We start from the raw sequence: 26,848 nt of genomic DNA, 5'->3' as shown, positions 1-26,848 counted from the left end.
TTCCTTACAATAATAACTGGCATGTGTTTTCTTATGCACCACTTGATTTACACATCAACAACCCTATGTTATTGGATGTGCTCATTTGAGACATAAAACCAAGACCCAGAATGGTTACAGTGCTTTTCCTAAAGCCATACAGCTAGTAAATGATGAGCTAGATGTGAACCCAGACCTGCCCTTCGCTATGTCCCTCTCCAGGGACTCAGCTGTCTTTGCCTTCCCAGATTCCTACACTGTGCAGTTCTCCTGCCAGCACAGTGATGTGCCACAGTGACATGAAGGAGGAGGGAGAGAAGCCAAGTTGAAGCATGTTATTAGAGACAAACCAAACCAATTAAGCCAGTAACCTATTTTATTAACACATAAAGCATACAACTCTGACTTTAGCCAATTGTTAATCTTGTAGTCAATGACCAATCTCAACAATTCTCTTGGGCCCTCTGAAAGGGGCCTCCTCCCAGGGAGGAGGGGATAGAATACAAACACACAGAACTACTCCTCAAAGAAGGTAAACTCCTCTGTGTCATCTCTATGCTCCAGCTCCACCCTCTGCTCTGTGTTTTTTCCAACATCTTCCATGAGTTGCTCAAGGTCTAGGCCACTGGATGTTTCATCATCAGAGGGGAAGCTTCCAGCCTCCTGTAGTTCCTGAGATCCAGGCTCTTCTTTCCCCATGGAAGGACAGGCCCCGTGATGGGTTGGTAGGATCAGGCCCTTTGGCACCATTCTAACCTCTTTTCCTTCAGACAAGCTGGTTGCTGACACCTTGCTTTGGGGAGCTCTAAATTTTTTCTTAGGACCTGAATGAAAAAGTGACAAAACTGAGAGTCTTATTTAGTCATCTGCCTTACCTTTTACAAATTAAACTTCTAAATTTCTATTCCCAGAAGATCTCTGGAAAAGATTACCTTTGTCAATAGAAAGAAATGGGCTTTGTAGTCAGAAAGACCTGGATTCAAGCCATGGATTGACCATATACTAGACACATGAGTCCTGAGTAAATTTTCAATTCTTTGAGCTTCAGCCTAAAGCCTTATTGTCCAAATGGCAAATATCCATTCATAGAGATACTGAAAAAATTAAAGACAACTGGCATGGACGTATCTATCTAGCCAGTGCATGGTGATACTCAATAAATGTTAGTTCCTGCCTCCTTACTATTCTCAGCCAAATCCACAACCATTATGTTTGTATAGTGTGTACTGCATCCTACAGCCTGAGAGATGCCTTTTTGACCTAATTTTTGTTCTTTTTAAAGTAATGAAAATATGACAGAAAACTGTACTTAAACAATTAAAATAAAAAATAAATATGTTTTATTGATTTAAAAAAATAAATAAAGTAACAAATATCTGTAGACAGTTGTTTTAAAATTATTCAGGAGGAGAGATGTAGACATAAAGCCTATTTCCCCAAACTTTCTTCCAAGAAGAGCCTTACCTGGCTCGTCAGGATCTGAATTCCTGTGTACTTCTTTCCTTCCCCTTACGGGTACAGGGACAGCTGCAGGTTCATTTCCCAAAGATCTATTCATCAACTTCCTTTGCTGAGCTCCATCTCGTCCATCTGCTGTGCCTGCATCACCCCAGCCCCTAACTGTGAAGTACATTTGTTTACTTCTTTTTTTTTTTTTTTGCTTTTTTTTTTTAGGTTCAGTTGTTGATAGTGTGAATTTGTTGCCATTTCATCTTTTTTTAAAAATGTATTTTATAAATTATGCTATTACGGTTGTCCCATTCCCCCCCCTTTATTCCTCTCCACCCTGCACACCCCCTCCCACCTGCATTCCCCACCTTTAGATCATGTCCATGGGTCATACATATAAGTTCTTTGCTTCTACATCCCTATACTATTCTTACCCTCCCCCTGTCTATATTCTACCTACCATCTATGCTACTTATTCTCTGTACCTTTTCCCCCTCTCTCCTCCTCTCACTCCCCTGTTGCTAACCCTCCATGTGATCTCCATTTCTGTGATTCTGTTCCTGTTATAGTTGTTTGCTTAGTTTGTTTTTTAGTTCAGTTGTTAATAACCGAGAGTTTGTTGCCATTTTACTGTTCATATTTTTTATCTTCTTTTTCTTAGATAAGTCCCTTTAACATTTCATATAATAAGGACTTGGTGATGATTAACTCCTTTAACTTGACCTTGCCTGGGAAGCACTTTATCTGCCCTTCCATTCTAAATGAGAGTTTTCCTGGATAAGGTAATCTTGGATGTAGGTCCTTGCCTTTCATGACTTGGAATACTTCTTTCCAGCCCTTTCTTGCCTGTAAGGTCTCTTTTGAGAAACCAGCTGAGAGTCTTATGGGTACTCCTTTGTAGGTAACTGTCTCCTTTTCTCTTGTTGCTTCTAGGATTCTCTCCTTACCTTTAATCTTGGCTAATGTAATTATGATGTGCCTCGGTGTGTTCCTCCTTGGGTCCAACTTCTTTGGGACTCTCTGAGCTTCCTGGACTTCCTAGAAGTCTATTTCCTTAACCAGATTGGGGAAGTTCTCCTTCATTATTTGTTCAAATAAGTTTTCCACTTGTTGCTCTTCCTCTTCTTCTGGCACCCCTATGATTCAGATGTTGGAACATTTAAAGTTGTCCTGGAGATTCCTAAGCCTCTCCTCATTTTTTTGAATTCTTGTTTCTTCCTTCTGTTCTGGTTGAATGTTTATTTCCTCCTTTTGGTCCACACTGCTGATTTGCATCCTGGTTTCCTTCCCATCACTGTTGGTTCCCTGTACATTTTCCTTCATTTCACTTAACATAGCCTTCATTTTTTCTGCTAATTTGTGACCATACTGAAGCAATTCTGTGAGTATCCTGATCATCAGTATTTTGAACTGTGCATCTGATAGGTTGGCTATCTCTTCTTTTCTTAGTTGTATTTTTTCTGGAGCTTTGATCTGTTCTTTCATTTGGGCCATTTAGTAAGGGTGTTCATGCCTTAGGTGTTCCCAAGGTGGGGCAATCCATATTGGTGCATTGTGACTGTATGTGGGGGATGGGTCTAAGAAGGAACTATGGCACTTGCTCAGCTCTCTGCTGGTTCTCAGTCACTTCCCCTGCTACCCACAATCATATTGGGCCCTTCTGGTGCTGATTCCTGGGTGGGTGGGTTTGTACATGTTCTAGGACTCTTTTGGTCTCTCCAACAAACTCTCCTGTGAGATGAGGAGTTTCTCCTGCTGGGTCAACCCCTACAAGTGTCTTCAATCAGAGGTTTAAGGCTTTATTTCCCTGTGCTGGAACTCTGGGTTGTACAGTCTCTCTTGCTCCCCAGTTGTGCCACCTAGTTTATCTGCATGCAAATGTGGGACCACCCTGTCTGCCAGCCACTACCTCACTGGTCCACCAGCCTGCCTTACCTACCCTGGTCCTCCAGCCACTGCCTTGCCATGAGTCCTCTCCACCTGGCTGCTGTCTTTACCCCTCTTACCAGTTTCTTCTGATGAATGTTTCTTTTTTAACTCCTTGGTTGTCAGACTTCCATACAGTTTGATTTTCTCAGTTCTGGTTGTTTTTGTTTTTAAATTTGTTGTTGTCCTTCTTTTGGTTGTGCAACTAGGCACAGTGTGTCTACCTATGCCTCCATCTTGGCCAGAAGTCTGTTTATTTCTCTTTAAATAACAGCTTATTAAGGGTCCATGTAGTTCCCACATTTAAGTCTCTTCTCTGCAACTTCTGCTAATCTTAACCTAGTAAATTCTCTCAGTTTCTTTTTTTCCCCAAATATTTCCCCCTTCTCTCCTTCACCCCCATCATCTTATTTTTATGTTTCTCCTCATAGCCTGCCTTCTCCAAGAAGTCATCCTTCTTGGCTAAGAATTTAAAATATTCATTCCTAAGAATTTATAATTCAATATACAGGAGGCTATAGCTTCTCCAATGACACTCATGAGTCCTGCCTGTTTTCTCAGGTTCTGGGACTGAGACAGTTCCCGGCCACCTGCAGACCCCTTACACTCTCTGTTTCTGCCCTGCCTTAACTGTAGTAGATGTCCCATTTCCAGTTGGCTTGCTTACCTCTTGCTTTGGGTTTTTTTGTCTTTTTGACTGGCTTGGGATTAGGCAAAGTTGGGTCCTAAAAATGAGACAGAAAAATAAGAAAATAGAAATAAATTCACCTAATTATGTTTTTAAAAGAGTGGGATATTATAGAAATGATGAGAAGATGAGCCACAAACTGAGAAAAAATTTGCAAAAGGTATATCTGAAAAAGGACTGTTATCTAAAATATAAACCCATAAAACACAACAATAAGAAAATAAACAACCCAATTAAAAATGGACCAAACACCTTCATGGAAACCTTGCCAAAGAAGATAAAAAGATAGCAAATGAAAAGATATTAGACATATATCATCAGGTAAATGCAAATGAAAACAATCAGATAGTACTACACATCTATTACAATGTCCAAAACCCAAAACACATCATCAAGGATGTGTTAGCAAGGATGCTAGAAAGGATGTGAAGGAACAGGAACTCTCATTCGCTGCTGGTTGAAATGCAAAAATATATCAGCTTCTTTTGGAAGACACTTTGGTGTTTTCTTACAAAACTAAATATAGTCTCACCATATGATCCAGCAATCAATCTCCTTGGTATTTACCCAAAGAAGTTGAAAACTTAACATGTACATGGATGTTTATATCAACTTTATTCATAATTGCCCAAACTTGGAAGCAACCAAAATATCCTTTAGTAGGTGAATGGATAAACTGTGATATACCCCCAAATGGAACATTATTCAGAAAAGAAAAATGAACTATCAAGCCATGCAAAGACATGGAAGAACCTTAAATGCATTATTCTAAGTGAAAGGCAGTCTGGAAAGGCTACATACTATATGATTCCAACTATAGGACATTCTGGAGAAGGCAAAACTATGGAGACAATAAAAAGATCAGTGGTTGTCAAAGGTTGAGGGGTATCGGGGAGAGAGATGAATAGGTGGAGAACACAGGATTCTTGGGGCAGTGGAAATACTCTGTATGATACTATAACAATGGATACATGTCATTGGTACATCTGTCCAAACCTATAGAATGTGCAACATCAAGAGTGAATCATAATGTAAATTATGGACTTTGGGTGATTATGATGTGTCAGTGTAGGTTCACTGATTATAGCAAATGCACCACTCTGGTGGGGGATGTTGATAACCGGGGAGAATATGTATGTTTGGGGAAGGGAGTACATGGGAATTTTCTGTACCTTCCTCTCAGTTTTGCTGTGACCCTAGCACCACTCTAAAAATCTCTTTAAATATGAAAAGCAAATCTATATATCATGTGCCTGAGAAGAGACTAAGGAAATAAGTGAATGAATATCCTAAGAGTCCACATAGTAGGAAGGGAGAGTAAAGAGAAGCAACCTGGTATTCTCTGAAATTGCTCCAGAAATAACCAAGGAACTAAATTATGAACTGAGATAGTAATCAAGAAATAAGTTTCTAGCCCTGGCTGGTTAGCTCAGTTGGTTAGAGAGTTATCCCAATACACCAGGACTACAGGTTTGATCCCTGGTCAGGGTACATACAAGAATTAGCCAATGAACTCATAAATAAGTGGAACAACAAATCAATGTTTCTCTCTCTCTCAAGTCAATCAATCAATATAAAATTTTTAAAAGAAATAAGTTCCTAGAGATTAGATATATTAGAGAGAATAACCAAGGATAGAGGAGAGTCTCCTTTGCTTAAGACCTCTATGAGATAAGACCAGTCAGAACAGTTCTTTAGTAAATAATAAGCCCATACCAACCAGATGCCCTGTAGGAATATACTAAAGGGAGCCCTAAAGATCAGTCTTACTTTTTCTCCTTCCTCCTCCAAGTCTGAGTCTTCCTCTTTCTCCAAGGAGGAATCTGGGCCTTTAGTCCCAGAGAGCATTAAGTCTAGAACAGGAATAGGAAGAAAAAGCTAAATCACTTATTCAATAAAATAGGTGATGAGTTAGTTAATAGAGCTGATCCCAGACAATTAGTCTTCTAACCCCACCCTTCATGTCCAAGTAGTATTTTCTCCGTAAAACATGACCCTAGGCCCTGGCTGGTGTAGCTCAGTGGATTGAGCACAGGCCTGCAAACCAAAAGGTCACTGGTTCAACTCCTAGCCAGGGCACATGCCTTAGTTGCAGGCCAGGTCCCCAATTGGGGGCATGCAAGGAACAACCACATGTTGATGTTTCTCTCCCTCCTTCCTTTCCCCTCTCTCTAAAAAATAAATAAAACCTTTTAAAAAAGAAAAACACGACTCTAGATTATCATGGTTCAACCCTTTTCTAAGTCCTATCACTATTCAATATGCACCCTTCCTCCCTGTCCCCTTTTTTCCTCCATTCTCCACTCATCCATCCATCTATCTATCCCTAACAATGGGTCAATAGTATTCATGGAAAGCCTACTATTATAAAATCAAGAACTAGGCTGATATAAAATATCATTAGATATAAAATTAAATTAAATTAGGTATAAAATTAGATATAAAAGATATAAAATAGAAATATAAAATATTAGATATAAAGATTAGATATAAAATATATAAATATTAGATATAAATAGACATATTAGATATAATATATAAAATAGATTAAATATAAAATTAGATACAAAATAAAGAAAAGTTTCAGTTGCTGGCCTAATGAAGGAATTCCTCCTCTTCCTCTTTAGTCCTCATCCTCCTATATATCCTACCTTTTCCTTCTCTACTATGGTCAGATCCATTGTATCTGCTCCAGAAACCAAACAGTGTAACCCGCTCCTGAGGGAACCAAAAAACAAAAGCATCATCTACTACTCCCCCAGTAACCATTGTTGCCCTCTGATTTCAAGGCTTAGTTTTGGGATGTATATTCATATTGCATACCATTTTCACTTGAAATCTCACACTAAATTTATCTAGATTTTTGTGGAGATTAACTATTATATTATAGCATTATAGCAAAATAATATATAACTATGTAATATATCTTAGCTTTCCCAGTTTATAATTCAGTAAATAACTGGGAAGGGAAAATTCATTCTTTGTCAGACTTCACCCCACCCCTAAAGGTAGAATGTGAGGGTAAAAACTGACTCAGCATAAAAGAGGAATTAGGGTACACACATCTGAGGCTTGAAGTTAAAATAGAAATGGAGGATGCCCCCTACCACAAACTATGTCTGGGCTGAGAGAAGATCCCACTTGTTCAATGGTAGGAAAAAGAAGGGAAGAATTAAGTAATCAAGGAAATTTGGCTTGGTAAAAAAAAGACTGCATAGTTCTAAAACTAAGACTGCGTAATGAGGAAGGACACACTGGATTTCTGCAGTAAACAATGTATGGTTTGCTTTGGATCTCAAGTCCCAAAGGGGAGCTAATATGCGGTCTAAACACTCTCCTACCTGAATACTGATCTGTTCTGCCTCTTGAGCCATTATCATGGCTGCCCGCAGTTTCTGGCTACAGTCCTTGTTTCTGCACTTTTTCTGAAATGGAAGATTAGAGTCATGATACATGTTAGAGAAGTGACCCCACCATACTGCTGTTTACCCAACATTATCTTTAACTGCATTTACTTTTGGCTCCTGATATTGATATGATACTTTTATTAATCTTTTGGGTTCAGGGATACAATTCCCTCTCAGCCCACAATAAAAACCCTTCTCCAAATCTTAGCAATATTTTGAATCAACAATTTGGTGTTCTCTCCAAAGTAAATTCCATGGAAATTTGAAAAGGCAAGATTAAAGGAATTCAGATGATTACACTTTCAAGATTCTCACAAGTTTCTTTAGATCTAGCTGCTTAATACTCACTGCCTGATTTTCTAAGGCCCCAGAGCTACTGGACCTCTGCTCATTTGTAAGGCTCTTCAAACCCAAAGTGGTTATAGGGAGGAACTATTATTTAGTTAATTCAGTGATTCTCAGCCAGGGGAGGTTTTGCCCCCAGGAGACATTTGGCAATATCTAGAGACAACTTTTTGGTTGTCATAAACTGGGAGTTGCTACTGGTTAAGATGTCAGTAGAGCCCAGGAGTGCTGCTAAACATCCTACACTGCACAGGACAGTCCTCCACAACAAGTAATTATCTAGCTCAAAATTTTAAGTGTCTAGACTGAGAACCCTGAATTAATCTGTGCCCTCATTTCTGCCACACCTGCTTAGGCTAAACTGCAGGAAACCAGAGTCTTCTGAAAACCCTCCCATCTGAAGGCAGGGAAGAACACTAAGAAAAATCATTATCCTGTTGCAATCCTGGTAGAAAAAGAGTCCCTCATGAATAACCTCACCCTTGCACACTTGGTCAGATATGGGACTGTCTCCTGACACAGCTCTCCCTGGGAGAAGAGCAGGTTTAATAAGGGGATTTAGTTTTCAAGTTCCCTGTATTACAATTGACCCCCAAGGTTGCTCACCACTCCAGTTAGCTCCAGAGACAGCTCCTGGAAGTTCTTTAGCATGTTGACTGGGATCCAAGCACGAGAGACTGTTTCTCCAAAAAATGTCACATGGTACTTAGACTGAAATAAAAAATGGTTATGGCCCTGGCTAGTGTGGCTCAGTGGATTGAGTGCTGTCCTGAGAACCAAAGGGTCACTGGTTCAATTCCCAGTCAGGGCACATGCTTGGGTTGTGGGCCAGGTCCCTAGTAGGGGGCACACAAGAGGCAACCACACACTGATGTGTCTCTCCCTCTCTTTCTCCCTTCCTTCCCCTCTCTCTCTAAAATTAAATAAAATCTTTTTTTTTAAATGGTTATACTATGGCCTCTTGTCTTTCTTCTTGCTTTGGCCCTCCAGCCAGAAAAGGCAAGGGAAAAACTGAGGAGTCACAAGAAGGAGGTGCTGGGCTCATCTGCTCCCTTAAACTTGACCCACCTGACCTACCTAATTTGTTGTTCTTCCATGCTGACCCCAGGAATGCTAACCAAAGCATACTTATGAAAACAATAAATGTCTTAATAAATATTTAATTAGATACAAGCTTGTTTGTATATGTGAGTACTTATTTCTGTTTGTCACTCTAGCTAATTGTCTTGTTTCTGCTCATGTCGACTGGCTATGCCTATATTTCTAACTCTATACATTTGTTAGAATGAATTTGGTCAATACTTTAGCCTGACCACCTACTTGAATCAGGAAAACTCACCGGCAGGGAATCAAGATGAGAAGCAAAAAGAAAATATTCCCCCAGGTCAGGATCACATTCTACCATGCCTGGCCACCTGGAGAAGAAAGATGGGTGTAGGAGACAGAAGGGAAGGGGTTAGATGAACAGAACACAAACCCATCAATATACATGTACAGAAAGGGGCAATGTTTTGTAAACAAAGATAGAACCCCCTGTCAATTCCTCCCAGTGTTCACTACCCAATGACTGAAGTGACTTCCATCAATGTACAAAGAAGCTTAGCACCTTTCTTGTAAAAGTATCTTATCCTTGGGACTTCCAGCAACCCTGAGAACAAAGTCTTCTGACTAGGGACATCTCCAAAGACGAAATTATCCATACTACTCTCTCCTTCTCTTTACTTTGTCCCTAATATCTCAGTGTTTTAAAAAATGTGTAGAGCTACCCTCCTCTTTCTACCCACTCAGGGTAGAATTATCAGATCCTTTTTTCCAGGGAAATATCACCTCCACTGTGAAACTCTAGAAAACATGCTCTTTCAAAACCTCCAAGCTTGGTACTTTATCTTTTCCCCTATCCCACGCTCTTTGTAAAACAGGTATCATTTCCATTGTAAATGCTTTCCATTTTCTTTCCTCTCTACTTGAATCTACCAGTCCCAAGTTCGTGAAGGATGCTCTGAGTATGCCATGGTGCCCTACCAGGGGTAACCATATTGCTTGGCCCAGATGATGGATCCTGGGATGTAGGAGGCATAGGCCACTTCACTCTCACGCCCTACCCAGGTCTCCTCAGGGATATCACAGCGATTATACTCCAAGTCTGCCAAAAAAAAAGGGGGGGGGGCGGGTGAGAAGAAATGAAGAGAAGGAAACAGCCTGGATGACGGCAGGAGGCAGGACAAGAAGAAATTGATATAGGCAACAGGTGGGACCAAAAGGGCACCTGGGAGATGGGCAGGGAGGAAGAAGAACAAAGACCCATGGAAAACATGCCAGAAGTAAGAGTTCTGCCTCCTTATACTCTAAAGAAAGAGATTTCTTTCCAGACTTCTCCTATATCCCACATTCCATCTACGCTGTTGATGTTGCTTCCATCTATGCAACATCATGATGGTAATTTCCATGAGACTCTGTTTTCCCATCTGTAAAATAACTGGGCTGAACTAGGACATCATAATCTCTTTGAAGTAGTTTCAAACATTCTAGAATTCTAAGCTACTGAATCTCTCACCTGCTTTTCCCCGTATATCCAAAATTCCTTCCTATCCACCAACCCATTACCAGTAATATAATCAGGATTGACAGGGTCAGACCAATGGTGCAAACGATGGAATTTGCTCAAAACATATATTTAGATTCCATGACCCTTCCCATAATATAACTCTTCAAGTTGTCTTCTTCTAGCCCATTATGCCAAATTCAACTTCATATGACAGGAAGATCTTTTTCTCCCATACACTGCAAGGACCCCTGGAATTGAAACTACACCTACAACATAATTAATTTAAAGGATATGTTCAGGGAAAGAAAGAGTGAAACAATAACCCCCCCCCAAATTTCCACTCCATTCTACCTGTATTCTGGTCACAGGACCAAGTGTCTGGAAGGATGGAGGGGTCAATATTCCCACGAAGCTGCCTCCATTTCTCACAATTTGGGGAGGAACACTGGACCCAGACTAGACATTGACCTATGACAGGAAAAATACTGAAATAAGAGACTCAAAAATATGGTCTTCCTTCTTTAATCCAGCTGAAATCAATATACTCCCCACCATAATCACGTAGCTTTAGAGATGACCCAGTCCAATCCTTAACTTATAAATGGAACCAAGGCTGAGAGAAGATAATTTGACTTGCTAAAGATCAGTCTAACTTTGTGGCAGAGCTGAACTTAAAACCAAGGACTCACATTTCAGTCTTTTACTATACCATGCTTTCATTTCTCCTCCACCCTGGGCAGAAAGGTGTGTTTCCTGTACTGACAGTTCTTAAAAAGGGTGGATTCCATCCTTCTGGCTAGTGCCTTGTTCTCGATTGGCATGCCAGCACTGAAAAGTTCTTTTGGAGAACTACCCAGCATCTTCTGTGTACAACATCCAGAGTTCCTATCTGAATCTCAACAGATTTACCTGTCACCAAATCACCAACTTGCAGCCTTTGGGATCAATAGCCTTGAGTTCTCCCCCCTCCAAACAACTAGGTCTAAGTCCATCATTTCCCAATCAACTATTTACTTCAGGCCCTGCTGAACAGCAAAGCATTGCTTTTATCCATTACCTGCCAAACTCTCATCCCCACATTTTCTAAATTGATCCATTGTCTCACACAGCCTTTCCTCTTTCCCTCCCAAATCCTTCCACTGTCTGTGTGTTTGGGCAAGGGAGGGAATTCCAGATAAGAGCAACAAAAGTCCACATATCCTCAACCTCTTATATGAACCTCTATCTCCTTTTTGAAACCTGGTGATTAACTGATATTGTCTCTACCCAACCCAATGCCACCCCACCCACAGCTCTCTAAATAGAGTTGGTTCCTTCTCATACATCTCATGTCTCTCACACCAGAAAATGGGTTCGGCATCATCCTTATTCCCTATTGCCACTTCCAAACCATTATTGTTCTTCTTCCTATAAAAACCCTTCCTCCCTTGAGGTCCATGCCATGGAACTACCCTGCCTTCTCATCTCCCTTGAAAAGATGCTGACATCTGGTTCAGCCTTCTCTTCCCCACCTGCTGCCCTCATTCCAGATGACACTATTTCCGGAAGAGTAATTCAAAAAAGCATGCCATTCTCTGAGTTCCTTCACCTTTTCCTCCATGCCACCTCAGTAACCCACTTCACTTCAGTAACCCACTCCTACCCTTGCATACCCCACCTACGCATCTGCAGGGACTACATACTCCCTTGAACCACTTACCCAACACCCCTCTCTGATAAAAATTTCCCATCCTTGCACTTAACTTGTTCAAAGACCCCTACAGAAACTTTTACTTTATATAGATCTCTGGCTCCTATCTTCCCCTCAATCCAGTAGCAAACTCTTTTCTTTATTCTGTACTTACTCAAATTTGATTCCTTAGATATCCACTCTACCTTTTCTGTGGCTATATTCACAAAGCTGAATGTTGCCTGAGAAAAATCACATAACTAGGCACATAGGTGTACTATATATTCACAATATGTTTCCCTAGTAAGTTCACTCTCCCACTGTCAAATTTTACCTTAAATGACTAATAAGGAATACCCTCCATCCCATCAAAATCATCCCTTAGAAGAGCATATTATGGGTCATTTTCTCAATCACTTAATTTTGAAAAACAAAGTACTAGTTGAGAATGATGTATTATTCTAAAAAGACAGTTGTCAATGATATTTTTGGATGTTTGTAGAGATGACCTAGCAAGACTAGTAAAAAAAGAATGTGAGAAGGGGCTAGGTACCATAAAAGGAAATGCAGATCAATAAAATAAATGGTTGGTTTTCAAAATAATGAATATTCATGAGGAAATGAGTGAGGTAAAAAAAAATCATCCTAATAACATAGAAGTTGGCTTGGGATGAAATCTCCAATGACAATAACAAACAGTTCTTTTAAGTACCCTTTCAAACAATGCAGAAAGGAAGATGGTGTGTTTGAACATTGTATTTGAGGCTCACAACATGGCTCTATGATAAGGAAGACTGATATCACAGACACATAAGATCATGTCGATTGACCAGTGGTCAATGAAATTGAAATACTAGTTTCTTGAAATACTAGTTTCTTTGGATTCTGTGATCACTCATTCTTCTGTTCCTCCTCCTTATCTTTCTGGTAGCTCCCTCTTCAGTCTCCTTTACTGGATTCTCCTTGTTCTCCACCCAATCTCTAAATGTTGAGCTTCCAAAGCCCGATTGTGGATGTTTGCTCCCCATGTTATACTTTCTCCTCAGGCAACCTCTCCCATTTCCATAGTTTTGAAAAACATTTTCATTAACAACAACACAGAGATGCATACTAACAGCATCTGTTCTGAGCTCTCTGACAACTGTTTGGATGTCTCAAAATGGTCTCAAACCTAATGGGCCCAAACCCAAACACTCAATCTTATCCCACAAATTTGCTCTTCCTCTACCTCTCCTCACTTCCTTTCATGTACTGTTCAAGCCAAAAATGAATCATCCTTGACATACTCTCCTCTGTCACACCCCCACCCCATATCCAAGTCATTACCAAGTTATGACAATGTTACCTCTAAAATGTATTTTACAACCATCCACTTCTCTGTCTCCATGTTCATCATCCTAATCCTAGCCACCAAAATATGCAATCCTAGCACTAACTTCTTAACTTGTCTACTCGTGTCCCCCCACCTCTCTACTTCATTCTCTAATTGGGTCCTTTTAAAACATTAATTTGATGATGTCACTCCCCTGGTTAAAACCCACCAGTGACTTCTCACTGAACTTTTGAAAAAATTGTCACTTTGTAACATGGTCTTTGATTTCATCACTACTTACCTCTTTACATTTATCCAGAGCCACTTTCCTTCCTTGCTTCCCTTGCTCTCTGAATTTCAATCACACCAGCTTTCTTTGAGTACCTGGAGTATGTCAAACTTCACTCTACCTAAAACTGTTTCTCCAACTCTTACCTTTCCTTCAGGTTTCAGTTTAAATGTCATTTCATTACAAATACATTCCCTGACTGGCTCAGTTTTAACTAGCTCTTTGTTATTTCCTTTCAAGACACTCCGTTTTTTTCCTTCATAGAACTTAACACAAACAGATTGTATTTATAAGATACTCCCCTTTCAACTTCCTACTCTAGGAGGACTCATCTCTTCTTGGCAACTGTAAGAAACAGAAAGAGTAGTTCTTTTATAGCTAAAGGCTTACACATTCACTACAATCACAATCTGATTCATAAGCACTGTCTAAGGAGTCAACTTCCATCTTTCAGTCTAAAGTCCAATCCCTTCTCTAATACTAAGGGGTTCGGGAGATGGATCAATATCACCCAGTTCACCCAACTGCCCAGATTAGACTAATACTTCCAGTACTTCATATTACCATGTCATAATAACATGAGAAGTGGTCTATCGCCCAGGACAACCTTGTTTGGTACCTGCATAGTCTTGCTGGAGTTTTCTTTCAAGTATGTACAAATCATATTAGGCTTCTATAATTAAAATTATATACATACACACATACATGTTAGACACAAGCTGATTGTTTATTCCATTGTTTCTTACACTTTGGGTTCTGTTTTGTATGTGTATGTGTGTGTGCAAGCCTGGTTTCCTCCAGATTGTTCATGCTACTTATTTTCAGTTTTAAACATATGTACTAATATATTATATGATCTATTTTACTTCTTATCCTTCAATGTCTCAATATTATCTGTCCAGTACACTAAAACAGTAAATTCTATAAATTCAGGAATTATCTATTTTGTTCACCACTATATTTCTAGCACCTAGCACATTGCCTGGCATATAATACAAGGCATTAATAACTATTGTTAAAAGAATAAATAAATATATATATATCCTTATCTTCCCTACATCCAATCTCAAAATCTAAGTTGTCCTTTCTAATTAAGAATAAATTCTCTAGTTCTCTTCTCATTCCCTTCAACTTCTTACTTTCTATAACCAATTTTCCCTGAGCACATAATTATGCTAATAATATACAGGTCAAGTCTATTTCTTTTAAAAGAAAGTTAAAAAAATTGACTTCCGCCAAGATGGAGGCATAGGTGGAAACACTGTGCCTTCTCCCACAACCAAGTTTGAATACAACAAAGGTTTGGAGAACAAGGACACACCCAAAGACCAGAAAACGGAATTATACAGAAGTCCGACCACTACAAACCATTCAACGGGGACGGTAAGAGGGGGGGACGGTAAGAGGGGCGGAACCAGCAGTGGAGCTGGGTCGGGCAGGACAGATCCCCCGACCTAGGCGCGAAAGTGGCCCAGAACCAGTCACGGTGTGGGGCAGACTGACCAGGGTCGAACATTCGCACACAGTGAGACAGACCACGTAGGCCCCAGGGGGCAAGCCCAGTGGTGGAGGGGTGACGGCAGTGGCACACTCACGTGCAGTGGAACGAAACGCATGGGCCTGGTGACGGTGGTGGCTGCGGCGCCGGCGGAAGACTTGGTGGCAGGCGGCAGGCGGGAGACAAGACGCCATTGTCCCTCTTTGACCCCGCCCCCACATACAACGTCACAACCCAGCGACTGAGTTGCCCTGCTCTAGTGAACACTTTAGGGCTCCGATCCTGCTACAGAACAGGCACAAACAGCCCAAAAGATGGCGCAAGAAGAACTCAAAGTCCCAGAGCCAATAACTCTAAGCGACCGAGAAATTGCCAGCCTCTCAGAAGCACAATTCAAGACACTATTTATCAGGATGCTCACAGAACTGGTTGATTATAGTCACAAATTAGAGGAACATATGAAGGCTAAACTAATTGAAATGAAGGGAGATGTCCAGGAAACCAATAGCGATGGAAAGGAAACTGGGTCTCAAATCAATGGAATGGACCAGAAGGAAGAACAAAACATCCGACCACAAAGGAATGAAGAAATGAGAATTCAAAAAAATGAGGAGAGGCTTAGGAACCTCCAAGACATCTTTAAACGTTCCAACATCCGGATTATAGGGGTACCAGAAGGGGGAAAGAAACAGTCACGAGTGGAAAACTTATTTGAACAAATAATAAAGGAGAACTTCCCCAGTCTGGCAAAGGAAATAGACTTCCAGGAAATCCAGGAAGCTCAGAGAGTGCCAAGGAAGTTGGACCCAAGAAGGAACACACCAAGGCACATCATAATTACATTAGCCAAGATTAAAATGAAGGAGAGAATCCTAGAAGCAGCAAGAGATAAGGGGACAGTCACCTACAAAGGAGTACCCATCAGACTGTCAGCAGATTTCTCAAAAGAGACCTTACAGGCAAGAAGGGGCTGGAAAGAAGTATTCCAAGTCATGAAATCCAAAGACCTACAGCCAAGATTGCTTTATCCAGCAAAACTTTCATTTAGAATGGAAGGACAGATAAAGTGCTTCTCAGATAAGGTCAAGTTCAAGGAGTTCATCTTCACTAAGCCCTTATTATATGAAATGCTAAAGGGACTTATATAAGAAAAAGATGATGAAAAATATTAACAGTGAAAGGACAGCAAACACACAGTTATTAACAACCACACCTAAAACAAAAGCAAACCAAGAGGACAGCTAGATCAGGAGTGGAACCATAGAAATGAAGAACACATGGAGGGTTAGAAACAGGGGGGTGGGAGGAGGAGAAGGGGGGAGAAGGCACAGAAAATAGCATAGATGGTAGGTAGAAAATAGATAGGGGGGAGGGCGAGAATAGTGGGGAAAATATAGAATCTAAAGAACTTGAGACACGTGGTTATAAACTAAGGGAGGGAGAATGGTGGGGGAGGGAGTGTGCAGGTGGAGGGGAATGAAGGGGGGGAATAGAACAACTGTAATGGTATAATCAATAAAATATATTTAAAAAAAAAAGAAAGTTAAAAAAATTATCTCAACTCTACACTTACTTCCCCCTTTATTTACCATTTTATCCCTCCTAGTTTTAAACATCTAAACTAGTTTGAAAAGTATTTACTCTTCAACCAACTATAACCTGCCATTTACCCTGACCAACCCATGAGGGTTCTAATCAAGACCCTAGTGACTTCCTAATTGTGATATCCCTTAAACATTTTCAAATCTTTATCCTTTGATGTCTCTGTAGTAGCATTTGACAAGCCTAAATACTCCTTTTATTTATTTATATATATATATATATACTATAGTTTATAGATAAATATATAAATATATAGTTTATAGATAAACTATATATATAGTTATATATATATAGTTATTTAATTATATAGTTATATATATATACATATATATACATATATAGTTTTTAAAAAACTCCCTTTCTTGAAATTCTATCCTCCCCTGGCATTTGTGATAACACTCTCCTAATTTTCCTTCTACCTTTCTAATTTTCTCTTAGATCTTAGTTTTTACCCTGGGCACCTCTTCCCCTGTTCAATCTTAAACATATGTTCCCCTAGCTTTTTTTATTGTGTTCTTCTCTTTTCCTTCCTCAACTTCTTAGAAAAACTTCACCCATTCCTATCGATAAAGATGATTTCCAAATTTCTATCTCCAACACAGACCTCTTTCTTGAGCTCTAAATCTCAACGAAGACCCTCTAACTTGTCCAAAGTCAAGATGGCTGAATTTACCATCTAAACTTACTCTTTCTTCTATATTCTCCATGTTAAACATGTATTTATTTGTTTGTTTGTTTAGAGGGTAAAGGGAGGGAGAAAGAAAGGGAGAGAAACATAAATGTATGATAGAAACATCTATCAGTTGCCTCTTGCACACCCCAAATGGGGTCCTGGTCCACAACTCAGGCATGTACCCTGACCAAGAATCAACTAGTGACCTTTCGGTCCTCCCAATCATGCCCAACCCATTGAGCCACACCAATCAGGGCTATATTCTCCATTTTAGATCATACCTTTTTTTAGCCACTCAGTCACTCATGCCAGAAAACAGGATGGTTCTAGAGGCTGAGACCCCCCTCTTCCTCAGCTCTCATAACTGGCTGCCACAGTATGTTGATCCTGCCTCCTAAACATCTGAAATTTGTCTCTTCCTCTTCAATGATATTGTCTACCTTCCTTGCTTGGATTACTATTTCTGTGAGTCTAGTCTTTCTGAGAATCCATCTTCCATGCTACTGCCAAAGTGAGCTTTCTAAAATGCAAATCTTATCAAGTCTTCCCTACTTAATTTCAATGGTTCCTCTTTACCTGTAAAATAAAATCCAAATTCCTTAGCTTCACATGTAAGGCCTTTTATGATTTGGTGCTTGCATGCCTCTAGCCTTATCTTCCACACCCGTGCCACCTCCTACTCCACAGCATGACCAAAAGCTGCAAACATTAGCTCTCCTCCATAACTCTGACAATAATTATCACTCTGATGCATCCCCATTTCCACCTTGGTTCATCTGATTAAACTATACTTCAACTTCTTGCTCAAGCAATATCTTTTCTTAGAAACTTTTCCAGGTCTACTTCTAACTTGTAGCTTTCTTATCTGTCTTCTTTAGAAGCCTATCTTTCTTGTGGCAGGCTTATATTCACTTCCACTGCACTTACCTAGCACCTCCTAAAATGCCTGGTATGTAGTAGGCACCCCAAAACTATGGATTATATGAATGGTTGAATAAATTAAATATTTTTCTCTTTTTCTCAGCAGTATATCCTACAAGTATCTGTGAGAAATTGATTATAATATTTGCAGAATCCCCTCTAACATTCTAACCCTTGCCACTCTCCTCCATCTTCAGTTTTCAAGCCCAAGTAGTTTTTCCAAACCATGGCTGAACTCACCAAAGCCACTTTCCTCTCCTTTTTGCTGGTCCCTGATACGAGAATAATCCTGAACCATTTTCTTCTGTTGGTCTTTCTGTCTGTGCTGATATCCACTTTGGGCTTTCTTCATTTTCTCATCTTCTGGGAAGATAAAACATTGTAGGGTAGGGAGATGAGGAAGAGATTCTTTGTAGATAATAAAGCAGGAAGAAGGATGAAGGAAGAAGGATCGTAACATGATAGTTTCAAGACAGGTTGGAAATTTTCAGCCTGCCCACTGTCCAATTCCCTGATTTCATGGATTAAGTACAATACTTGAGTCATATGTCAAATCTGACTATACTTACGAGCTTTCTTCTTTCTTTTGCTCAAGGAGAGTTTACTGAATTTCTTGTCAGAGGTTGCAGGATCTGGCTGGACTGACTTAGATGTCTTTGTCTTAGGAATTATTCCATCTTCCTGAGAAGCTGAAATCTCTAGAATATGAGGTACCATTACCCTCTCTCTGAAAATAAGATTTTTTAATGAAAAAGTAAAAGAATCCAAGGATAAAAGTTAAGAGCATAGAAGAATCCTAGGCTCTCTAAAGCTTTCTGAAGTCATGTCATCTATCTACTTGCTTAGTTTCCCCAATTCAAACATATATCTTTCCCACGCTGAGAGAAATCTACAGAGATGTAAAAATGACCAGATACATAGACAGGCCATCTTGTGATCAACTTGCCTCACAAGGATAAACTTACCTATCAGCATTATCATTATCAGTAGTAAAAGAAGCATTTCCTGGTTCCTTGTCTAACTGGGTACATCTTATGGGCTGGACACAGGAAGTCTCTGAAAAATCAAGACTAGATTCTATCACCACCACCACCACCATCCCACCAAAAACAAAATATTATAAGCAGAGAAGCAATTAAAGAAAATAACCACTCCATTATTTCCAAACTGTAACCTTATATTAAAATGTCTTCTACCTGTTACCTGGAAGAGTTTACTTTTGGAGTTTTATCATATCATAAAATTGTAAATCTTTAAATTTTCAGGAAAAAATACAAATCTATGTCCTTCTGAATTTCCAGGTTGATCTGCTTCATTCCAGGATAACCAGGAAAATTTTTAATTTGCTTATTTTAACTTTTGTTTTATGTACCATGTTTTATATCATTTGTTCTTCAAACTTTCCTCTAGAAATCTAGGTATACCTAAAAATAGCTGAAAATATCAGACTATTGTTCTTAGCCTCATGACCTTACACAGAGGGTCTTGGGCCTACACTATAGAGTGCTTTGTTCTAAATATCAAATCCCTAACATATGTTGAAACAGTATAAGAAATAGAATAATTATAAAGATAGATGGAAACTAAGTTCTTCAAACCTGGAAAAAATAATTTATGTTTTCTAAATAGATTCTGAACATATAAAAATGAATTTAAATTACATTAAAAAATCTAGATGAGACCATATTTGCATTCTAAAGTCAATGTAATCTACTTTTCTAAAAGTCTGTACCCCCTATCTAAGGTGATTTAGCTATAGTCCTATTGATAGAAGATGAAGTATATTAAAATATTTCAAAGTCCTAACTATAAAGTCTTTTAAAATATTCCAAATCCTATCTAATATTTCTTACTTAGAAGATGGAGGGAAGGAGTGAAGCTGTCAACATACTCTACACCTCAGGTAACAGTTTCTCTGCCTATCTGAAACTATTTTTCCCTCACCATAAGCCATACCCATGCATTGTTGGAAGGACTTCTGGAGCACAATCTGGACAATCTCCTCAAATTCTTCATTGGTAAGACTTGACTTTTCCTGCAGAGACAGGGGTAGGGAAGGAAAACTGTTTGTCTTCTCCCAGTTCTCCTCTCTGGCCAGTCAGAAAAGTCTTCTTTACATGAGGCAGTAAATTCACAAGGCTGAGAGCATGAAAACAATGATCATACATAAGGACTCTATAAACTTTATCCCAGATCTATCAGAAATAAAGGAATCAAAGAAAAGAAAAAAGCTGATTAAATTTCTGTCCACCTCTATTTTCATCTCCATCCTACCTCAGGCCCTACCTACCTACCCATTATTTCCTGCTAAATGCTTTCATCAAAACATTTTTGACCTCTTTAAGAAAAGAAAATGGAAGTTCAAAAAAAAAAAGAATAAAAAACTGAAACTACAAGATGAATTTCCCTAACATGAAAAGATTCTGTTTGTCCAGGGCAGATGACTAGAAGAAACTGTCCATTGACAGCCCAACAATATAACTGATACCTTTTCTTTCTTCTCTGCTTGCTTGTTGTCTCGATCCTCTAGTTTTTCCTCCTGGCCGCTGCTTGCACAGTTCTCTGTGGTTGCTTTCTCCTCCTTCTTCTCTAACCTGGCCTTTAGAAGTTCTTGCCTGGCCTCTGCCTCTTGGGAACTGATCCCCAGAGTCTCCCCTTTGGGTGGGTTAGCTTTATAGGGCATCAGGCTATACAATTTTTGTGCAGGTGGGGCAAAGGGTTTTTTTCGTCCTTTCCCACATTCTGAAAGAAATTTGATCATCAAATGGAATTTGTGAAATATAAAGCCTAACACAGAGACTGCCAAACACTGACCATTGACTGACAATATCAGAATTATCTCGAGAGTTAAACAGATTCAGATTTCTAGGACTCTCCTCACCCACCCTCACCTCTCCCGCCCAGAGATTTTGATGAAATATTTTGAAGTTAGGCCTGAGATCTGTAATTTTACAAAACTATCTAGATGATTCTGATGTACTTCCAGGCTTAGAAACCACTGAGTAATTTAAAGGTGATAAATGTGATAAATATAAGCGTATGGGAAACTGAATTATTCAAACATGAAAAATTTTTAATTTATTTATTTTAACTTTGGACAAAATTTTACAGAAAATTAAGAGAAAATTAAAAAAACTAATCAAAATCTACAAATGATACAACAAAAATTGCAGTGATCCTTCCAGGTATAGGCAATATCTCTTTCTTCTATAACACTTCATACCTGCCTCGTGGAATCACCCTATTCAGATTATGTTATAGATATTACAATGTCTTTTCTCTCCCTACTAGTTTATACATTCCTTGAGGAAGACTGTTTCCAAGATATGTATTTCGCTCAAAGTATCTAGAAACATAGTAACTTTAACAGAGTGAACACAAAATATATGTGAATTGAACTTCCCTTTGGTGAGAATCTGAACCCGTTGGTCCAGATGACCAAGAGCTAAGACAGAAGGGAAAAATAAGAGAACGGTATAAAGTAAATCTCCCTCACTTTTGACTCACCATCTTTACTCTGCATTGTTGTCATCATTCAGCTCAGAAGCTACACTTGCTTTGTGCCTCTGTTTAAAAAAGAAAGAAATCGACTACTATGACTCTGATTGAACTTGATTTTTAAATTTCTTCTCTTCTATCTTCTTGGGTTCAGGATTTCTTTAGGGGATAATTAGAGTTACTGTTTTAAAGATCAGCAATAGTCCTTAGTGTTTTAGGTGCTGAAGAGATAGCTATAAGACATCTGTGGCCCAGCAGAGTGCTGAGACAACTTGTGGGTGATGTTCCAGTAATTTATACATTTTCCAATTTATACTTTCCACTATCGATATTATTTCTACCAAGCTTTTTATTAGCCTAAACTTATAATTCACTACCTAGTTTTCTTTATTTTTGTAACAGTTATAATTAAACACTGTAAATCTGGTAGGGTCTTTACAGGTCATAAAATGCCATCTCCCCTTTTTACAAATGAGAAACACACAAAGAGAGGTTAAGCGGCTTGCTTAAAACTTCACTGTTAATACATGCTTGAGCCAAGTTGAATCCAGGTCTTTGGTTTTCAAATCCTACTAATGCCACATCTATTCTTCTCTATGATCTTATTTCTGGTTGTTGGTTTTGAGTACTTTTAAGGCCCTAGACTTGAAAGTACTCTGCCATCTCCCACCCACACTTACCCTCTTTAGGGACCCAAAAGCAGCGTAAAATGGGTCTTTTGGTTCACATACAGTTCCCTGTAAAGAATCTGAAAATTTTAAGACCTTCAAATGTTCAAGCTATAGTAAACACTCAGTTGTTCAGAATGTAGAGTTCCTCTCCCTGGTTCCTAAGATCAATTCAGAAGGTTGAGGCTTGACTTAGTATGGTCACAACATGACTGAATGTAAAGTATTTTTAAATTATCTTTTAATACTTTTCTGTTCCTTCTCTTGATTCTATAAATATGGATAATTTTGATGTACTGTTCTACAATAACTACTTTTCCTTCATATTAAGGGGCACATTTTCTCACTTTTTTCATCATAACTTTTCACCACCAACACCAAAACTTACTTGCTTGAAGAAAAAAGGCAAATGGGAAATTGGAAAGAGAAACACTACAGCAAATTGGTCTCCTTCTTTTTAGATAATCCTAAATAGAAGTTAAAATCCTGAATAAAATTGGCTGCAAAAGGAACATTAATTTGATTGCAAATGAAAAACATATATCTTCTCCCGGATTCCAAAATTCCAAAAAATAATAATGAAAAGTCCCTATTTCTAAAAGTCCCTCTAAAACATTACCCTTTAGAGGGTAATCTAAATTACAAAAAGAGCTATACTAAATTGGAAGTGAAAATTAGTGTATCTGAGTTGACAACATTTGATTTATAAAAATGTACATCTCTATAATATGCTTGTATATCCTTAAGCCATCTCTGGAAGAACACAAGAAATGGACAAAAGTGCCACTAGAGAATGAAACTGTGTGGAAGGGAGCTTTTTACTCTACCCACTTGCGCATCTCTAGCATTTTGTAACATACACATATTATCTATCACTTAAAGATGATTTTTTTTTAAATTATAAATTCTTTAAGTAAAATAAAGAGTACTTTGATCAACTTAAAAATGCAAACATTTTGTGCTGGCTGGTGTGGCTCAGTGCACTGAACGCTGGCCTGTGAACCAAATAGTCACCGGTTCAATTTCCATTTAGGGCACATACCTGGGTTGTGGATCAGGTCCCCAGTGTGGGACCTGCTAGAGGCAACCATACATTGATGTTTCTCTCCCACTCTTTCTCCTTCCCTTCCCCTCTCTCTAAAAATAAGTAAATAAATAAAATCTTTTTTTTATTTAAAAGTTTTTTTAAAAAGCAAAAATTTCTGAGTTATGTTCAAATCATTATCTAAGCTCATACTGACCTCTCCAGGCAAAAGTGTGTTCCTAGAGCCACAACCAACTGGATAAAATTATGGATCATTACTGAGTTAATAAACTAGTAAATCTATAAGCAGTAATGTATAATAGTTCCCTTTTAATCTAGAGTGGGAATGTGATACGGTACTTTTCAAGAAAATCTCTAACCTGATCATTAGAGAAAGGAAAGAAAGGAAGTCACTGACAACTCAAGTGTCTGATTCTCTGTTCCAGACTAATTATTTTCTTCCACAATAACAAATATTGAAATCTAGTTCAGAGAAATATTTTTAAATAATTAATAAACACACAAAATACTACCACCCTTCATTTGACCAGCCACTAAATGACTGGGGACTCCAGACCCAGGAATAACAATTTGGTTTTAATCTCTCTTTTCCTTTTTTCTTTTTTATTTTTATTTTATTTATCTTTTAGAGAGGAGGGGAAGGAGAGGAGAGAAATATCAATGTATGGTTGCCACTTGTGGGTCCCCTGCTGGGAACTGGCCTGCAACCCAGGCATGTGCCTGGACTGGGAATCGAATCGTGATTGGGTGGTTCGCAGGCCCGAGCTCAATCCACTGAGCTACACCAGCCAGGGCAAGAAATCTGTAACTGGCTGTGATCAATTAATTGTAGGCACCACTGCACTCAGACCAACCTAATCTCTCTTTTCTTAGCTTAAATGCAAGAGAGGGGAAAAAATCCACTTAATCTTCATTTTTGAAAGTAAAAGAAAATTCTATAACTCAGATGTTACTTATCCAACATAAAAAAGAAAGACAAATAAGAAGGAAAAAGAACTTAGAAACAATAAATACAGGAAACCAAGAGAAGGTGAACGAGGTGTTCCAAGAAATAATTTTTTTTCATTTAAACACTAAAAATCATCACATTAATTTTAAGATAAAATAACCTAGTTCAAAGTGTGATCCAAAGACTCCTGGCAGTCCCTTCCCCTTTCCAACTGCTTATCTGTGTTAGGCTAGATTTTCTCTGATACTTCAACCAAAACAAGATACAGGCATACCTTGGAGATATTGCAGGTTTGGCTCCATCTAAATCACCACAATAAAGTAAGTGGTAATTTTTTTGTTGGTGGAAGGTCTTGCCTTTAATTTGCTTAAAAAAACAAGCAACACCTGTGAGGTTCAGTAAAGGGAAGTGCAATAAAACAAGGTATGCTTGTATCATAACAGATTGAATTCAGAAACAGATGAAAATCCAGCTGTCCTCTATTAAGTCAGACATGAAAGATATTGCAAAAATGTAAAACACCATTCTTCATACTTTCTTCTCATATAGAAAAGTACATTTTTCATTAAAATGTTATGTTAACATGTAATGGATTTATTGTTATTACTTTAATATTAATGAATGTTTAAAATTCTCTCCATTTCTGCCTTTTGGTCAGAAATTAAACACCCGGTATAATTTCTAGTATATTCATACCAAAAATATATAAATAGAAATAAACCAATCACTGGAGTCCTTTAGAATTTTTAAGTGTATAACATGTTTGAGAACTAGTCCACCTAAATAACTTAATTCAGCCTTATCAATTTTTTAAAGATTTTATTTATTTATCTTTAGAAGGGAAGGAGAGAGGGAGAGAAATATCAATGCATGTTTGCCTCTCATGCATTCCCTGCTGGGAACTGACCTGCAACCCAGGCATGTGCCCTGACTGGGAATTGATCCTCGATCCTTTGGTTCGCAGGCCCGCGCTCAATCCACTGAGCTACACCAGTCAGGACCTTATCAATATTTTACAAAAAGTATTAATTCTCCCCCCTCCTCCCCTCATTTAGAATGTGCTCACAAATTTCTCCCTAACTATCCGATTCTTCCCTGTTTATATTGTTCCTGGAATCCTTGGTCCAAGAGAATAAAAGTAAACTCTTTTAACACACACTCAGTGAGCCTCAAAAACCTGTATATAAAGACTGCATTTAAAATCTCCTTTAAGCTGGAGTTGGACTTCCTTTTGGCTTTAATGTCTAATGGCATGTAGCCCTCTGCTTATTTACATGCCTCAATTAGTAATAGTTTCTTTTTCCCCCTGTGTTTAAGGAGCATGATTTAAAACATTTAACAAGACAAAAGGAAAGATTCCAATTACCCTACTGCCCTATACTAGACTACCTGACAAGACATTACTGTCATAACTGACAAGACATTACTGTGTTTGAACTGAACCTTTTACAGAATCTTATACATGGTGAACCAAAGCTTCTTGGTTTAGAGAGTGCCAGGAAGCACACAGATATAGCCACTTATCACAAAAATATAGACTCATTCGGGACTCTGATCTTGTTCTTGCCATCTTCTCTTGACATCTACTGCCAAAGATGCTTCCACGTGGGCCCATTACAACCTTCAACTAGCCTTTTTGTGTTTTCGCTTAAAGGAGCACATCTCCATCAATTTCCAGATCCTCGCACCATTTTTCCCTCTCACGGTTCAAAAGTTTGGAACAGTAAAAGGACTTAATTCTACCTTTAAAACTCGAGGGAAGAATTTTTGGCGATCGCCATTTTTCCTCGATCTTCCCTCCCCAAATCTCTATTAAGGACAATTAAGACCGGAGGTATTAAAGAGTCAAAAGTCCTTGACGCTCCTCAAAGAGTAAAACGGTGTCCTTCTAACATCTCTTCCCCATCAAGAACCCCACCGTGACAGAATTTCCCCTCAGCTGTCCCTCCCGCTGAGGGATCAGGATCCTCATTCTGGCTCAGACCGTCCTTGCCCACCAGTTTGAATGTATAGGGTTACTTTGCTTGTTGGTTGGGGATGAATCTGAGATTAGAGGTTCTAAGAGACAGGAGTAATGATTGTCGCCCTGAAGAGAAAATTTCTCAGAGGAAAGGTTCCGGGAATGGCCGCGCATAACACCTTCATCTGAAACCGAAAAAGAGCTAGCTACCTTCTGGAGCGAGGAGGACCTAAAGGCGAGAAGCAGCAAGAGCTACTGCAGCAATGCTGCAAGACCCTCCAACCTCGACCGACTTTTCCCGCCACCAAGAAAAGGCGCGAGGCCACACAGAAGCTCCACAGTTCCCTCCAGCGGCGAACTCTGCGATGAGGCACATGCGCAGCTGAAGGATGCGTTTGCGCTTGCGCAGCTGAGGGATTGCCGCC

General features: G+C 39.0%; 1 protein-coding gene across 1 annotated transcript; it reads right to left on the bottom strand.

Moving 5' to 3' along the window:
• Positions 1-295: 295 nt before the first annotated feature.
• On the bottom strand, positions 296-26,844 carry ZCWPW1 (zinc finger CW-type and PWWP domain containing 1). The gene is made up of 18 exons (XM_037054942.1): positions 26,634-26,844; positions 24,738-24,819; positions 21,811-21,867; positions 20,792-21,045; positions 20,260-20,338; positions 19,269-19,359; positions 18,873-19,030; positions 18,544-18,666; positions 10,691-10,807; positions 9,817-9,937; positions 9,134-9,209; positions 8,401-8,505; positions 7,384-7,467; positions 6,694-6,760; positions 5,813-5,895; positions 4,022-4,079; positions 1,444-1,578; positions 296-803 (listed from the first exon to the last, which is right to left on the bottom strand). Exons 3-18 carry the CDS (start codon positions 21,836-21,838, stop codon positions 496-498), a joined length of 1,887 nt encoding a protein of 628 aa, XP_036910837.1. The 5' UTR covers positions 21,839-21,867; positions 24,738-24,819; positions 26,634-26,844; the 3' UTR covers positions 296-495.
• Between the last annotated feature and the right edge of the window lie 4 nt (positions 26,845-26,848).

The sequence above is a fragment of the Sturnira hondurensis genome, unplaced genomic scaffold (genome assembly GCF_014824575.4).
Source record: "Sturnira hondurensis isolate 20B ecotype Veracruz unplaced genomic scaffold, ASM1482457v3 Scaffold0008380, whole genome shotgun sequence".
Taxonomy (NCBI): domain Eukaryota; kingdom Metazoa; phylum Chordata; class Mammalia; order Chiroptera; family Phyllostomidae; genus Sturnira; species Sturnira hondurensis.
The sequence above is the reverse complement of the archived record's forward strand: the minus strand, read 5'-3'. Positions and strand labels throughout refer to the sequence as shown.

Excerpts from the sequence above, each read along its gene's own strand:
- ZCWPW1 (XM_037054942.1), bottom strand. The coding sequence starts at position 21,838 with ATGATGACAACAATGCAGAGTAAAGATG. Across the intron at positions 9,210-9,816 it reads AAGCAATATGGTTACCCCTG|GTGGCCAGGCATGGTAGAAT; the intron begins GTAGGGCACCAT and ends TTTCTTCTCCAG. Across the intron at positions 6,761-7,383 it reads CAGAACAGATCAGTATTCAG|GAGCGGGTTACACTGTTTGG; the intron begins GTAGGAGAGTGT and ends TGGTTCCCTCAG.